The 18,065-nt window shown below is 36.7% G+C and overlaps 1 protein-coding gene across 2 annotated transcripts in view; it reads right to left on the reverse strand.

Moving 5' to 3' along the window:
- Positions 1-18,065, reverse strand: part of PRKG1 (protein kinase cGMP-dependent 1) — an 878,222-nt gene that overhangs the window by 183,298 nt on the left and 676,859 nt on the right. For both annotated transcript variants that reach the window (XM_026719912.2, XM_026719913.2), the window contains exon 6: positions 3,623-3,700. In XM_026719912.2, the coding sequence (XP_026575697.1) occupies positions 3,623-3,700 (78 nt within the window). The remainder of the gene's footprint in view (positions 1-3,622; positions 3,701-18,065) is intronic.

An 18,065-nucleotide genomic window follows, 5' to 3' on the forward strand; every position in this document is an offset into this window, starting at 1 on the left:
AAATAAAATAAAATAAAATAAAATAAAATATTTGGGTTAAGTGACCACTAGGTGACAGCAAAAAGATTAAGGAAACTTCAGAAACTGGATAGCATCTTTTCCAACTAATAAACATTATTAAAAGGCTACAGTTCACTTATCACATTTATGGAAAGGCTAAACTGATTTAAATAGGGATTTAATTTGAGATGAGGAGGGGAAGACAGATTAGAAGCACCTTATCAATGAACAATTGTTATTGTGTTCATTGAGAACTTTTGACATAGCCTGAAACCTTTTCACTTGAGTTCAGCAATTTCCTTCTCAATCATGGTGCTAAAGTCTGTTTTTTTCCAAAATGGTCATACTGAGATCTGTAAGAGTATGTTCTGGGATATTGATATTACAGTGTCCTTGTTATGATTCCTGATGGACTTGTGTCCATTACTTTTTTGTGTGCAAAATTGTTCTTTTGTTGGAAAATATCACAGCAGTAGAAGGGCATGTGAAGACACCTTTAACGCTTTGTGTATAGCTATTGGGGCCTGCAATAGTCTCTTGGTAGAGATGTGGAGGCACAGTAGACATCTGTATTTGTTGCAGTTTAATTCCCATATTAGTATCCCTGTTCTGCTATTAGTTATTTGTGAGAATCTGTTGGGCAGTTGTCTCTATGCAAATATGGAATGCAGTGCCATTATCTAGGTTGTAGGCCATTAATGAGTGGCTTGAACTGTGAGCTGTGGGTAACTATCACCAGTGTCTGCTGTTTTTGTTTTTTAATAGGTTCTCTCTCTGGGAAACATTCTGGTTCTATTAGTTTGTCTTTTGATCTTGGTTGGATAATTCGGTCTCCTGAATGACTGGTTTAATTCTATTAATTGAGGATCTCCATCAAGCGGGTAAAACAAATGTATTTGTAGCCCACTGCCTGGTTTTATTCTATAGATAGGTCGAAACCAAGAATGATACTGTAATGGAAGCTACTGAAGTCTTGATGGGATTTGATTTTTTATCCCAAGTTGTCAGATGATTAAATTGTTATTAATGAATTTCAGATAAAGATGATTTTTCATGGAGAAGTGTTGTCTTAGATCAGTCAAGAAGATGTTGGCTGGGCAACTGATTTGCAAGAATATACTATTGACATCTACTAGACATTCAGTTGAGATGCAACAGGCCAATCCAAAACCCATTTGACTATGGAGATTCCCAATCAGATCAGGGTTGTCTCAAAGGTGCTTTTTTTGAAAGGCAACTGGACTTTGTTTCTTCCTTGAAGACATTTTGCTTCTCACCCAAGAAGCTTCTTTAGTTCTGACGGGATGGGGGGAACCCCATTCCTAAGAGGTCTGTAAGGGGCATGCATAAGTACACCATCGTGCCTCCCGTCCCTGTCCTATTGTCCCCATTTATTTGTAGCTATTTCTTTTATTCTTACTCATGTTTATACTTATACCTATTATCTTGTAAGCGATTGACAAATCAAAATAAATAAATACATAAATAAATTTATATTTCTTGCAATCATTTGGTTTATTAGCACTCTCTCTGAGAATCATTGAAGCCACTTAAGAGTTTATCTGTAACCGCAGGGTTATCCGAATCACAGTGCAAATGGGTGTGGAATCTTCTTGTAAGTGTTGAAAGGACTCCATTGTAGACAAGAGATTGGTGGTAAATTATGCCTCCCCTCTGATGAGAGACAGCAACTCAGTTTTACCATAGACGGCCTCTTTGTCCCTCCCTTTCAAACCAGTGGTCCTCTCAATTTATTCTTATTTATTTATTTCAAATTCTAACGTATTTTTAATTTTATTAAAATACTTATTAATACAAAAATACAAAAGAAAATAGGGAGGGAAAAGGGAAAGTATGAGGCAAAAGGAAAAAAGAAAGAAAAGCTTTTGATTTTCCTTTGGTGCAGTAGAATAAGATAATAGCATCAAACCTCAACTTTTTACTTTTCCGTAATAATAGCAATAGCTCCTAGACTTATATATTGCTTCACAGTGCTTTACAGCCTTCTCTAAGCAGTTTACAGAGTCAGCCTATTGCCCCCAGCCATCTGGGTCTTCATTTTACCCACCTTGGAAGGATGGAAGGCTGAGTTCAACTTTGAGCCTGGTGAGATTCAAACTGCCAAATTGCAGGCAGCCGGTAGGCAGCAGAAGTAGCCTGCAGTACTGCGTTCTAACCACTGTACCACCGCAACTCTTATACTTTATATGATATAAACTATGTTATCATCATCATTTTAGCCATTGTCTATCCACTGCATGTTACATATGGTGTTATATATGTTGAAAGCAGCAAGATTATGGGCAAGAATGGGAGGAGACATTGATTCCTACAATGGATGAATGACTATAAAAGTTGATGGAGTTAGCAGAGATGGTCAAACTAACTCTTCTGATCAAAGAAAAAAAAATACAATTATCTTTGTTTCTCCTTGGAAACCACTTGAGGTGGAGGGAAAATTATTTATTTATTTATTCTTATAAACAGAATGGCTGAGTAGCAGAAATGGTATTCAGTAGGTTCTGACCAGTTCTGGAAAACCGGTAGCGGAAATTTTGAGTAGTTTGGAGAACCGGCAAATACCACCTCTGACTGGAGATTTTAGTGTCCTTCCCCTGCCACACCCACCAATCCATGCCCACAGAACTGGTAGTAAAAAAAATCTGAATTCCACCTCTGCTGAGTAGCCATTTCCAATGTGGAAAATGTTGGCTCTACCACATGTGGTAAGCTTTAAACGCTAGGCTGCAAAACACCTATACCCTTTCAAAGTTGCCATTTTTGCAAAGGTTTTTGTAAGCCTTCTTAACTGCTGCTGTCACCAGTGTTGTTCCTACTACACCTCCTATCACACGTCGTGGTGAATGGAAATTAAAGCAAAAGGCAAGAGCTGACACCTAGGTAGGAAGATTGTTTTGTAGATTCAGATTACTGAAGTAAAACTGTCTTTTTCTCTTAATCTGCTTTAACACTTAATTATAGAGCTGAAGTCCAAGAATGAATTCAGAAAATTTCAACAACATCTTTAACTTACGGTGTTTTTTCAGATTTAGCAATTGCATTTAAACAAAAACCCACTGAATTTAAAAAGCAATTTGCAACATATCCTAAGTCGTTAATTCAGGGGTCTTCAAACTTGACAGCTTTAAGACTTGTGGTTTTCAACTCCCAGAATTCTTCCTCCAGTCATGTTAGCTCAGGAATTCTGGGAGTTGAAATCCACAAGTCTTAAATTTGCCAAGTTTGAAGACCCTTGCGTTAATGTATCAAAACTGATATGCGAAGACCAATTCAATACATAGATTTCCTTGGCATATTTTTGATATCATGGGTGTTTATATTTTTATACAGGTTAGGAAGCATTTACAGAATAATGGGTGGAAAAAAATAAAACATGTAAATAAGCTTTGACAGGTACATAATCTTTCCTGTCAAGCAGTGAATAGGCTTAAATAAACAAACAACTTGGGAAGCACGGTGTTTACCCACACATGAAGATACAATTTTTAATCAAATATGAAAGTGAATATATCCTCTTAGTGTTTTCAAAAGAAAAGAAAAGCAACAGCTGGTATCTCATCCCCATAAGTCATTCCCTTTAAACGGTGTCAGAAAAGCTTACCTTTCCTTTGCTGATTATGAAGAAAGTATCTCCTCGAGCACCTTGCCTGATAATGTGCTCTCCGCTTTCATAGTGTGTCTATGAAGGGAAAATGCAAAAACAAAAGGAATCAAATCAGAATGTGTCACCTAAAATAAAACACCTTCACTGTTATAATGAAGAAAATATAGGTAGACCCGTCACAAACCCTGATAAATCTGTGTAAAGGTTAACTCTAACTGCAGGCAGACTTGTCCCAAAGGTGCTTTTTCAGGAGGCAACTGGAAGGATTTATACTCCTTGAAGACAGCTGGTCATTTGCATCCTTTGGATGGAAATGACCACCTGACTGCAATGGAATCCTTCTATTCCCCACTATCTTGTCAGAGGTAAAGAAACTTCTTGGATGAGAAGTGAAACCTCTCCAAAGAAAAACAAGGAAGTCTAATTGCCTCCTGAATAAGAACATTTGAGGCAACTATGACCTGGATGGCTGAGAATCTGTACAGACTTTTAACTATATAATTTGGGATGAACACCCTTTGAATGGTATGGAAGGAGGAATGGATCCATTAGCACTACTTTGGTGACTCTGAGGACACAGATAATCCTCCAAGTGCTTCAGGAACCTTCTAAAAGGATGCAAATGACCAGCCATCTGCAAGGAATATAAATCCTTCCATTCCCCATTATCCTGTCAGAGCTGAAGAAGCTTCTTGGATGAGAAGCGAAACGTCTTTGAAGACAAAAAAACAAGAAACTCCAGATGCCTCCTGAAAAAGCACCTTTGGGACAACTATGACCTTGATGACTGAGAATCTCTACAGACCTGCAATTTACGACCCCAACTGAGCCCAAATTGCTAAATGCAACATTAAGTGAATTTTACCCAATTTTACGACCTTTCTTATCACAGTTGTTAAGTGAATCATTGTAATTGTTAAATTAGTAATAGGCTTGTTAAGTGAATCTGGCTTCCCCACTGATTTGCTTGTCAGAAGGTTGCAACTGTGACTGTTATAAACACGAGCCAGTTGTCCAGCATCTAAATTTTAATCACGTGACCATGGGGATGCTACAGCCATCATAGGTGTGAAAAATGATCATAAGTCACTTTTTACAGTGCCTTTGTTAGTTTGAATGGTCACTAAACAAACTGTTGTAAGTCAAGGACTACCTGTACTGAATTTTAGGTAAAAATGTTAATGCATGTTATACTTGTAACAATATCAAGGAAAGTTGGCAGTTAATCTTTTTCTATTTTTTTTCTTTTCCTTATTCCTTTTGCACCTTCACCTTTCTTGTTTTCTTCATAGTTCTTTTTTGTATTTTATCTTTTACAGAAATTTAATAAAGTATATTAAAAAAACAACATAAGCCATTGTTTATCTGTCAGCAACTCAATATAAAATATTTACAACTACATAAATGTAACCCCTACTGTGCAAATATATATATCACGGGGTCACTTTTTTCAGTGCCCTTGTAACTTTGAATGGTCCTAAATGAACTGTTGTAAGTCAAGAACTACCTGTACATCCAGCAGAAAACTCCTAAAAATATATTGACCACAAGCATGTTTTGACAGTTTATAATTCACATTCTGATCAATTGAGTGTTGATTACTGCTTGCAACAGGAATTGATAGATTGCTTATCACTTGAGCCTGACATTGAGGGCTGAGAAAGAGTGACTGTCCTAAAGATGCCTAGCCAACTTTCATGGCTAAAGTGGGGCTAGAAGTCACAATCTCCTGGTTTCTAGCCTTATGCCTTAACCACTAGGTTTGGCTCTCTATTTTACGTTCTGGGATGATTTTGAAAAATCCTCATATGAAGTCGTCCTTCCTTCCTTCCTTCCTTCCTTCCTTCCTTCCTTCCTTCCTTCCTTCCTTCCTTCCTTCCTTCCTTCCTTCCTTCCTCCCCCCTCTCCTTCCCGTCCCTTCTTCTGGAAAAATATATTATATTATGATATGTTATTATTATAATATTAATAAAATTTATGTCACACCATATAGGTGGTTAAAATGATTAGAATTTATATTATGTTACAACCAGGGGTGGGATTCTACTGGTTCAGACCGGTTCTATAGAACCGGTTATGATTCTGCACAGTTCGGAGAAACAGCAAATCATGCCCTTGGCTGGCCCTTCCCCTCTCCGCCTGCCCCTCTCTTCCCAGTCAGTCCATATCACGCATGCGCAACATTGCTGACCGCGTTCTTCCCTGCCTAGTCACTGCTTAAGGTATTTCTTTTTTTCCCTCTCCCAATGATCATTTGATCAGCTATGCCGGGATTCCCCTTGCTTACTTACTGCTTCACCCAGGAGGCTTCCCTGAGGACCAAGAAGGCAAAAAATGGAGTGGGGCACAACACCTCCCACCCTCTCCATTTTTTAGCTTCCTGAGCCCGAGGGAAGCCTTCAGGGAGCAAAAATGCCCCCCCCCCAGGAGGCTTCCCTGAGGTCCAGGAGGCCCCCAAAATGGGGGGCATGCTGCCCAAAAAAGCCACAGCCACCCAGTCACATGGCCCTACCACCTAGCCACAGCCAACTAGCCATACCCACAGAACTGGTTGTTACAAAATTTGAATCCCACCCCTGCTTACAACCTAAAAGAAAACTTTTATAAAACGATGTACTGTTTATATATGATTTCAGAAAAATGTCGAGAATGTATGAAAGTGCTTCAATTTTTTGTTGGAAATGTGAACAACATGAAGACATGTTATTGTGCCTGGTGGACTTGTAAAAAGTTCAGAGATTTCTGCATTGAAATATATATAATGATTGAAAAAATGTTAAAGATAAACTATTCAGCTGAAGCCAAAATTTTTTTGTGGGGATTATTAGACACACAATCAATAATGACATTTATTAGTAACTGAAAATCCTGTATGGACATTTTATTGAAAATAGAAAAAAGTTTTTTCATTTATTTTCTTTCTCACTTATTCTTATTCTCTCTTATTTTTTTTCATTTTTTAATAGTTAGGGTTCTAATAGCATTTTTTTTAATTTATTAAAAAGTTCTTCAATAAAAATGATCTTTTAAAAAGTAATCCTGAAGTTGACATTTCAAATGGGAGGATTATTTATTTATTTGTATCTCACTTTTATTATTTTTACAAATAACTCCAGGCAGTGAACATACCCAACATATCTTACCGTACTTGTATTTTTCCCACAACAACCCTATGATGTGAATTGGGTTGAGAAAGAGTAATTGCCCCAAAGTCATCCAGCCAGCTTTCATGGCTTAGGTGGGACTAAAACTCACAATCTCCTGCTTTCTAGCCAGGAACCTTAACCATTAGACCAAACTGGCTTCGCATTATATGGGCCTGCCAGGCTCAACTACACAGACATACACACAGAGGCTGTGGAAGTAAAATAATTTGACTTTTCGAAAGCATCTGATGAACTAGCCAGTGGTGGTATTCTATCGATTTGGTCCGGTTCTGCTGAACTGGTAGTGGCGATGAGCAGTGGACACTGGACCGGTTCTCTCCCGGTTGGGCTGACCCACTCTCCCGACCTCCCATATTCTCCTTTATCCTCTGCTTTTGAAGCATAGCTGCTTTGTGCGGCACAGCAGACTGCCATGCAGTAGCTGCTGAAGTGACTGGGAGAGTGCAGGCTTGCAGGAGGTGAGTTGGAACTGTGCCTGCGCACCGTGTGCCTGCGCAAAGTGCGTGTTTGGTATGCGCGTATAGGCAAAGTATGTGCACACATGCAAAGTGCACCCACCAAGCCATGCCCACCAAACCGGTGGTAAAACTTTTTGAATCCCACCACTGGAACTAGCATATTTTGATCAGCAAGCTAGTTCAGTATTGCTAGATGATATGTCTATTGAATGAGATCCAAACCTGAATTGAAAAATTATACTCAATGCTCATTAATCATTTCCCATTAAGCAAGAAATTGGATATTAAAGAATGTCACAGTTCTGGCCTATTTTCTCCTCAATAAGGACTTGGAAGAAGATGTAAAAGGAACACTTACCAGAGTTGCAAATGACATGAAATTTAGTACAGTTAAATTACTGACATTATAATATATCGACTCTTCTTTGTCTCTTAATTTCATTGTTAGTCTGTCCATCTCTGCACAGTCTAATTTTTTTTATAACAATGCCCTCTGGTGGTACAATTTCTTGCTTCCAGAATTGTGCATATGAAATCCTAGCAGCTGTTAAAATATGTAGCATAATGTATTTATCTTTTTTATTATATTTTTCCATTATTATGCCTATGCTATAACTGAACATAGTATTCAAAGAAAGGCTGACCCAAGTAGGACACAATGGAAATATTATTTCTTCTAATTTGAGTATTTCAGTTGATGAAGCCTAAAATTGCATTTGCTGAATTTACAACCACATCACATGACTCACATTCAGTTTGTACATTTTCAAGACTGCTTTCACAAGAGCCGCTGCCAAACTAGGTGTGCCATGTTCTTCATTGGTGACTTAATTTTTTTGTCGTTTTCTAGCAACATTATTTTGGATTTTATTGAAAGTGCCTTTGCTGTTCTTAAGAGGCCACAAATTATTCTCAGAACTGTTTGTTACTTTCAATGATATAATTGCTGTTGTTCAGAAAATGGCACAATAGGTTCAGCAGTTGTGATTTCTACACGGGGGTTCATTGTTCAACTGTTTCCATTTTTCCCTCCTGTTTTGTTTTCTTTCAACTGAAGAAAATCTCCAGGCGGTTTTCTTTGACTACATTCTGACTGCATCATATCTCTCATGTATTTTTCTTACTTCGCATCACTAGACCTATGAATGTAAATGTCACATAACATCACATTCCTTTCTGGTTAACCAGAAGATATAACTAGTGTTTTTGAACAGTCTTGTGTCAATTTGTCTTCATCGCTGATTGTTATATTTGCCTGTGCAATAGGATGGCCCTTGTCCTTCACATCTGTCGCATAAAATATTTGTTGAAATAACTGATTAAAATGAATCTTTGCTTCTTTGCTGTTTCAGAAGAGATGTAGCAGAGAAACTATGTAAATACAAAAAAGCAGGGAGATCCGAAATTTTAAAGTCCATTAATGTTTAACTTAGCCATTGATGTCAATCTCCAAGTTGCTCTGGTGATTTTAAAAATTAGAAATAAACTTCAGCAATACATTTATACCCAGCGTAGTTTGCTGAGATCTAAAGAGAACTATAAACTCCTGAGAAAAACTATGCATAATTTTGTAATAATGTAATTACTATTATTTCTTTGGCAGCAAGTTGTCTGCATCTTTATATGAACATCTTTATATTTTTTGCCAATACTAATTAGCAAATAATAATGAAATGTTTTATTACACCAAGTAACTGCAATGGATTATGTATATTTTGAATTCCGAGCTATCCTAATTAGCATACATTATTTTTCATCTGAAAACAAAGTAAATTGATAACTCTCAATTCCTTTTTCCTGAGGATACAGCATAGCATTCTATATTTACCATGAAGGAAAGTGTTGCAAGGAATTTGATTTGTATTTCACATTTTTAACCCATACCAATTCATACAATGAATTGTATATTCTGCATTTGAAAGGAACATTCTATAAAAGCATGGATTCTAGCAAGGATAATTTTGGTTTCATTCGTTTTCATTAATAAGTTAAAATATTTTTTACAACAAAACAGAAGAAAATCCTGTATTACTCTATATCATATGAATGAATGACCATAGTGCAGTTGTTAATGTCATGAAAATTATTTGTACCCTTGCCACATGGATTTCATTTTATCTCACAAGCACAAACGGTGTATTCATGGAGTGGATTTCAGATAACTTTCATATTTTGGAGAAGAAGGGGACAGAGCCTGGAGAGAGAATCAAGAAAGGATTCAGCCTAAAATTATTACATGTCCACAAATGCTCCAAGTCCAGTTCCCTTAAGTTCTCTTATCTAGCACCAATTTAGTCTGAATGTTAGTTGACTAAATACTTATGTATAGGCTTGAATAATAAATCTTCTTAACTGGAATGTAATATATATTCCCTGATTCTTCTCACCTGGCAATTTCAAGTACTACAATCATGTGCCAGTGGACATGTAGATTTGGGTTGATATTAGTTGAAGAGAAAAGAAGTATGATGGCTAAGATGCTTGAGTTTGTCAGCTGAAAAGCTAACAGGCAGAGTTTGAGACCCAAGTGCCACACAATTTGCTCCATTATATTGCTCCAGCTACTGCCAACCTAGCAGTTGGAAAGCAAGTAGATAAATAGTTACCACTCTGGTGGGAAGGAAACAGTTTCCTATGACCCTCAACATATTGTCATGCTGGCCACATGACCACAAATGCATCTTTGGACAATGCTGGTTCCCTTGCTAAGAAATGGACATGAACACCATTCCCTAGAGTCTGACATGACTGGACAGGGGAAATCTTTATCTTTTAGTTGAAGAATAAAAATATCTGGAGGAGATCTATCCTTTCTTTATGCTACAGGTCTGTATTGCACAGAGATATCTATGAATTTCTCACTGTATCACTCATACTAAGCATTCTGAAATATTCAGTATTGCTACTGAGCTACAAGCTAGTCCATAAATCTTTGGTTCAGAAAAGTTGTGATATAATTATAATAATTATAAATATAATAATTTCATGCATACTTTCATTTATTTGTGTAAATAGAATTCTCAGGCAGAAAGAATGTCAAGAATGATGGGCTCATGTATGTATTTTATAGCTTCTATATATAACTGTAATAGTACAAATACACAATTTGCGGGAGAGAGAATTTAGATCAAGAAATAAGCAAAAGAATTAATTCCCTTCCTCAACCAATCTAGTTCCTTCTTTCTCTCCCACTGCTAAAAAAAATCCCACTCGTGTGAGAATAGGGGGTTTCTAGCATTTGGTTTAGCACAGGGGTTTCAAATTCAAGGCCCCTGAGGACTTAGATCTGACCCATAGGGCCTCCTTGGAAACAGCAAAAGACTGACCCACAGTGTCTCTGCCAGCAAAAACAGAGTTTGTGAGGGCCATGCAACCTCTTGCCAGTGAAAATGAAGCTTGTGAAGGCCATGCTCTGTTTTCACTGTCAGAGGGCTGCAGGAGGCCGTCGCAGCCGAAAACAGAGCCAGGAAGGGCCACATGCAGAGTGTTACCAAAACAAACTACTAGCAAAAGTGACATTTGATCACATGAGTGACGTCAAGGTGCCATGCCCACCCTGGCGACATCCACCCCAGTCCCCCAAGGTCAAACAAAACCCTGATGAAGACCTCAATGCAATCAAGTTTGAAACCCCTGGTTTAGCAGCATTTTTTAATCAATAGTTTTAGATATGCTACCTCTGTTTGATTCTAATCTCCAGTTAATATTGTGGATCAAATTTATGAACGAACCACTGTAAATAATCCATGGGAAGTTTAAGAGATTGAGGCAGGGAAAGGGTTAGAAATTTTGTCAAACTCAAACATGGAAAAAGTTACAATCTCTTCTTTTATCCACTTAGTCCTCATCTTTCTAAGTGTATAGAGGTCCTATTCATGTTCTAATTTCTAGGTAGAGAGAAACACTTCATGTATATTAACTCTGCAAGAACATTCTGAATACCCACCTTGTTTAATTTTAGTTTTTTAAAAAATTAGATAGGCTATCCACAAACGTTGTTTGCTGTCTTAATATAACTAACACAGCTTTTTTGTAGGAATTTCATTAATTTGAAAATAGAAATTAATACTATAGTTAGCTAGCTATTGTACACAGGCACAGACATTCCATAACCAAATTAAAGCTGTTTTATTTCAATGTTCTTTCGGTCCCAGTTGAAAGTCTATTTTGGAAGCCTATCTTGGAATTTATGCTGAATTTTATCTTTGCTTCACTTTTATAGTTATGTTTTAAAATGTATTAAACCTTTATTATTATTACTTCTTTCTATTTGATGATTTATGCTACCAAGAGTCCTATGGGACCAGAGTGGGTTATCAGGACTGTAAAATAAAAGGGAAAAAAAATATAATTATAACAATTAGAGAATTTTCTTCTTTGGATCCCCTTTCTTGTTTTTCAGAAAAAAAATAGAAGCTTTGAGGTATGTTGCTTATAACTATAATACTTCAGGGCTTAGACTATTTTTAAACACGTGTAAATTAATTTATAGATGATGTTAATACGATGAGGCAGTCGTTCTGTTTTTCATCACCCAATTCCAATGCTTAAATCAACTCTGCTCTTCTTTATTTTGTACATTTTTTTTATTGTTCTTGCCTTTTTCTGCATCTGTTCTGAAAGTAATGACCACTCTCTTTTCAGACCCAATACACCTAATCATTTCTCTCTGCCCTTCCCTGAACTCCATTCAGTCATGCAATATCCTTCTGAGATGAGGTCAGCAGGATGGCACACTGTATTTCAGGTGACAATGAACCATTGGCTTCTTTAGTAGAATTATGAGGATTTCAACATCCTGCTCCATCCTATTACATTTCAGTCAAGCTTCACATTACTTCAACAAGCAGTGCAATACACTAAGCTCACGTTTCTTTTTATTCCACTAATGTGGGATGATGTTATTGTAATTGGCACTGAGTTTCATCTGCATTAAAGATGTTGAATGGCTACGATTAGGAAGAGCAAGCAGCTAGAAATTCCCCCTTTCAATAGAATTAATTTATCAGTCTGATGTTAAAGAGGAGGAAAAAAAATTGTGAAGGACCATGTCGACAAATGTTTCTGAACTGAAACTCACAACATTTCTTACCCTATATAGTATGGGAAGATGTGTTTAAATGTTTAAGAATTTTCTTAGGCTACTTCTGCTGACTGCAATTTGGCAGTTCAAATCTCACCAGGCTCAAGGTTGACTCAGACTTCCATCCTTCCGAAGTGGATAAAATAAGGGACCCAAATTGTTGGGGGAATATGCTGACTCTGAAAACTGCTTAGAGGGGCTTAAAACATGTAAAGTGGCATATAAGTCTAAGTGCTTTTGCTATGACAAAGTGCCTTAAAAGAGTTTAAAAAAGAGCAAGTTACAAGATGAGGCCACACTACAAAGTTAACATTTTATTGTGTTTTAATACAGTTTTATAACCTGCAGTCTCCTGGTCTTTCCAATGACCTTATTTTCCTTTTTAGCTATACCACATGATTTCCACTACATCTCTTGTATAATGTGACCTAATATCATTTGTCAAGAATAATAAAGTCCATTATGAAAAATTGTCACTAACGGTAAAAACTCAAAAATCACAAAAGTCATAAACATTAGACACTGTTGTCAGCATTAATGATCTCTCATTAAGTTAAGTAGAAAAGTTTATTGCACACACAAATGAACAACCTGGGGAAAATAATTTGTATTGGCACAGATGTAGTCAGCAATTTTTTATATCTTATTTCTCTCCCTTTTCATTAAGGGACATACAGAGCCACCATTTTTCCTTAATGGAAGTGCCGATCAGATTTTTAATGGCAGTTTGGATATGTACGGTAAACTCAAAATGGGGCATTTTTATTATCTATCCAACAGAATCCAAATAATACATTGTAGAGTATTTTGCCAATGTTTTGTTTTTCTTAATAAGGCAATGCTATTCTTAATAAACACAACCCAGAAGCAAAGTTAAATATATGCTTAAGCTTTCCTTGGATGATCATTTTCTTTATAAAAAAAAAGATAAGATTATTTGCTGCTTTACTGTTAATTTTACTGTTGCTTCAGTGGTTTTCTGTATTAGGAATGTTTGGAGGATTAATGTCAAGTATGACAAACATTCATCATTCATTTATGAGGAAACATATTCAAGTTATTAAAACAGTTTCCTTAAAAATATTTAACTATGTTGTCAAAAAATTTAAACTTGCCTTGGTAGCAGTTCAAATTAAACACAGAATCTGAGAATTATCCTTCTTCAGGAAGAATTTAATGAAATGAAGGAAAGTTTTCATTAACTTTAAAATGCAACCTCAAAAACAGTTTGTACTATGGCATGAGAATTTGCTAACACACCACTGTACTTTGAGGTTTCCTTTGACCATACTGCTGGGACATCAGAAGCAAGAGAAATAAAAATAATAAATATAATCCTCTTTCTCATTCCCTTTCCTGCTTTGTTTTATTATGACAAAGGATTACAACTCCTTCAATACTGATCATAAATTTATGCAAGGTATGGAAATGTGGTTTATGTTAACCAGGATTTGTTGAATGATTATCAACAACCCATTTCACACCTAACACTAAACTGTAAACTTTCCTTATAAGATGGACTATGGATTTCGTGATCACACAAAAGGAAGATTAAATTTGTAACTGATTGTATGAACCAAATTCAAACTCTGTTTTCAACAAGTGATTATAAAAGTGAATCCTGAAAGGAACACCACAGTACAATTTGAACAGCTTCAGAAATATTACATTTTAAGCAGACTACAGAAAGGAAGTCTCCTCAAGTCTTTCCAAATAGGATCTTGGTGGATTTCAGACAGGTTACATATCCATCTTAAGATGTGTGGCTTCATGCCTTTTCTAAAAACTGCTAACAGATGCCTGCCTGATTTCGTGGTTGTTATATCCTTAGTGGTATTGAAATATTTTACCAACATGCCAAGCATATCCAACTAATAAGTAAAAGTAAAGGTTTTCCCTGTCCAGTCAAGACTGACTCTAGTGATGTTATCTTTCAACTTAAATGGTATCTCTTTATCTACTTGCATTTTGCATGCTTTCAAATGGTTAGATGGGCAGGAGCTGGGTCAAATAACAGGAACTTACCTCATCAAGTCTTGAACCCGGGCTATCAAGCTCAGCATATTTAACCACTGAGCCATTGGGTCTCCATCTGCTAAATGCTCATTCAGTTCTAGACCTATATTTATCTACACCTGTTTTACTATATTAAACACTGTTTCTGCTATACATATTTTTCCAGAACTGGTGTGGTGGGGCAATAACAAACAATAACAACTCTGACTATGATATACAACGTGCTCTAAATTATAAGAGCCTTCTTCTTCTTCTTCTCCCAGTTTTTCAAATAAGATAAAATTAGTAATATACATTGCCTTAAGGGAAGGAAAATACATGCCTTGTTCCCGCATTATTCTTTCAGTTGGCTAAATTTGAAGTTTACTCAATTTTTGTATCTCATCTTCATCTTTCTGTTTTGGTTCTCACAGAACATTTGACAATAATTTGAAATGCAGTACAGCAGGGTGCTTTTGCACAAGTACTAGATGCTAATGAGTATATGTCTGCATCATAAAATCTTTGTATTTGTGCATAATCTGTGCATATGTTAAAATTCTGAAGCATAGCAAAGATATACTTTTTCCCACCAACTGGGAAGCAATTCACTGAGGGCAATGCAACTGAGGAAAATGGTCTGATCTTAGAATACTTTTTCTAAAGTTGGAGATCTTCCATGGCTTCAGGCCATTAGACTCAGCTCTATCTGTAAGTGATAATGAAGTATGGGAAGCAAAATCTAGTAAAACAGTACTTGCATCCATCTTACAGACAGCTCTCCTTTCATCACAATGTGCAATGAAATGAAGGAGACCTAGGTAATGTCTCCCCATCTTCTTATTGCTCTGCTAGCATGATGACTCTAAATCTTCAAAAAAAAAGATACACTATAAATATATTTTAAGTTTTATGTTTTAAATACTTAGACAAAATAATTTTATCTCTCTTTGTTTCATCTCACTGCAGCTTTTTCATATCTGAAGTGTGTAAAATTCACTGAAATGTCTCTCTCAAATTACTTTAAAGTAGCTGTGAAGAAGAAGATATAAATCATGGATAAAATACCTGTGATGACGTGGGGCGTGGCACAAAGGCAACACAGACAAATAATCAGTAGGAGTCCCTTTATTAGCTCCAACATTGCCCCAATGTCCAGTTACCTTATGACTGGAGAAAAGCTCTCCCAGGATCAGCCTTTGGCTGCACAGAATCAAGTCCAAAATGTGGTCAACAAAAACTGTAACTATAAGCCCAATCAAGGCAAAATGTGGTAATTAGTTTGGTAGGGCAGGAGCAGGAATTCCAAATGTGAAAGCATAGCTATAACTCCACACATCTGGGAAAATGCCAGGAAGACAGATAACTAAAGTCAACACAAGATAAACTCATGTTTTCTCCCAACAGCTGTCACACTCAGCATTAAACTCTCTTCCCAGCTGTGGCTAATGATCAGGGTCCTTTCCTCCCCCATAAGCCACACAACTCATGTTGCTCTCTTCTCCGTTCCTCCCTGTGTGCCCTAGGATGAAGAGGGGGTGGGCTTGGGTCTTCCTCTGAACTCCCTCTCCCTTGTTCTACCTCTCCTCCACTCTGCCCAGCCGGAATTTGCCCGTCCCCATCTTTCTCCATAGCCAATGGAGCCATATTCCCACTCCCTGTCAGCTGTTCATCTTCCTCCTCAGATTCAGACTCCGACAGGGGCATGACAATACTGTGGATCAAACTTCTCCTATCTTGAGGCCTTCCAGATTTCACAATGCTACAACTTGTACTAGCAAGGTACAAATTGGGAAATATGGAGCTAATTGTTTCAAACCCAGTCAATTTCCTTTGTGGATCTTTAAATGATGTTCTAACAATATCTATGCAGATGCATGCTGTAAAGGTAGTTTCCAGGGAGCTGATATTCAGCATAGATTTAAGGCAATCTTCACCAACATGCAGAGTTTTTGTGTCACAAGACAACATATTTTGTATGTATTGTTTCTAGAATGACTGGCTGTCAGGCCCAACCCAGAGATGGCAAAATAAAAATCCAAGTTTAGTTCAGTTTATTATTTGTCTACCCCTAATAGAATTCTTTATACAATTCTTTATTAGCCAAGTGTGATTGGATACACAAGGAATTTGTCTCTGATACATAAGCTCTCAATATATATACAAACAACAAAGTGATCAGTCTTAAGATACCAATATGAGAAGATAGTAGGAAAGATAGAAGGTGAGAAAGATGAGAAGATGACAAAGTTAATAGCAATACAGTCTACTTACATGGGCATAAAGAATGGACAGATTCTTGCCAAACTGATGCCATAACATTCTAATCTACTAGATCTACTGTAAAAGGTTCTAGGATGTGAAATATTTATTGTCCCTCACTCTGGGTGCACGTCCCATTACATTGACATCTATATTTAAAAATCAATGGCATTTTGGAAAAATATGTTGTTCAATTTATCTACGAACTATATTACTGCTATTCCAAATTTTATTATCAAAGGACGAAAGGAGGATTTGCAGAGTAGATTGCAATTTTCATGTAGAATTTGAGGATTATCATATTCAAAAGATTAGGGAAAGCTAGTATGTGAATTGTAGTTTCTACATACCTGACTACTGCCATATTGTTCTGCTAATGGCTACTAACGACTATTGCCATATTGTTTGCTATTAGTATGGTATATGTTGTGCACATTGTGTTGTTTGTTTTAATCTTATTAAATTGAAAAATTGATAATGAAGGATCATACATTTCAGGAAAACATTCCTGACTCCTAGTCCCAGGAAATACAATTTTGTACAAATTTTCTATGTAACAAAATTTGTTTTAAAGATAAGAAAATTAAGCAAATCTTAGGGAGTTTGTATTGTATTATATTGCTTACAAATTGATTATTTAATTTCTCTACTGACTTGTAATCAGAAATATTACTGAAGCAAAGTAGAAGAACACAAAGAATATTTAAGGCAAACATGCATTTATTGTTTGGTGATAAATACTCTGCAGAGGCAAGAAGGGACAGCATCTCATGCTGAGAAACTTGGGTAGGACTTTGCACTGTGTTAATCTTATTAAATTGTGTTAATCAGAAACTGTGTTTCTTAAATTGTTACTGTTTCTTAAACTTAAATTTCAATTGAGAAAAAAAAAGATGAAGAGGTTTTCAAAGTGGCATGTAAAATATTCACCCTTTCAGCAAGATTTTGAGGAATCCTGTTCCTCTCCTTACAAAATGTCCCTTTTCTTATTTGCTTTGATGTATTATAACATATGGTGTAAATACACAGCATATGAGAAAACAAAGAATATACTTATTCAATAATTCCAGGCAGGGGTGGGTTTCTACCAGTTCTGTCCACCTCTGTAGAACTGGTAGCTCTGAAGAGCAGCAGACCTAGAACTGGTTCTATGTCTGCTGATGTTTTTGCCCACCCGCCCACCTGGGCTCTTATCTGATCTTTATTTCCTGATTTTTCAACTTCAGCTGCCAAACGAGGCACAGCTGCAGTTTAAAAAGCAGGAAAAGAGGGCTCTTTCAAAGGCTGCTTCTCTACACGCAGCATGCTGATGATGATTTATAGGCGTGCGGCTCCAGCGTGGAGGGAAGCTCGTAAATCCCGAACCGGTAGTTAACCCTGTCGTATCCCCAGCCTGATTCCAGGTCAATAGGGAGTTGGTATAGATACTTCTCACTGAGATTTATGGACAACTGTACTTGGGTAGCTAACTGTTA

This window comes from Pseudonaja textilis, chromosome 4, assembly GCF_049901715.1.
Source record: "Pseudonaja textilis isolate UNSWEBS1 chromosome 4, rPseTex1.2, whole genome shotgun sequence".
In the NCBI taxonomy this organism is placed as follows: Eukaryota; Metazoa; Chordata; class Lepidosauria; order Squamata; family Elapidae; genus Pseudonaja; species Pseudonaja textilis.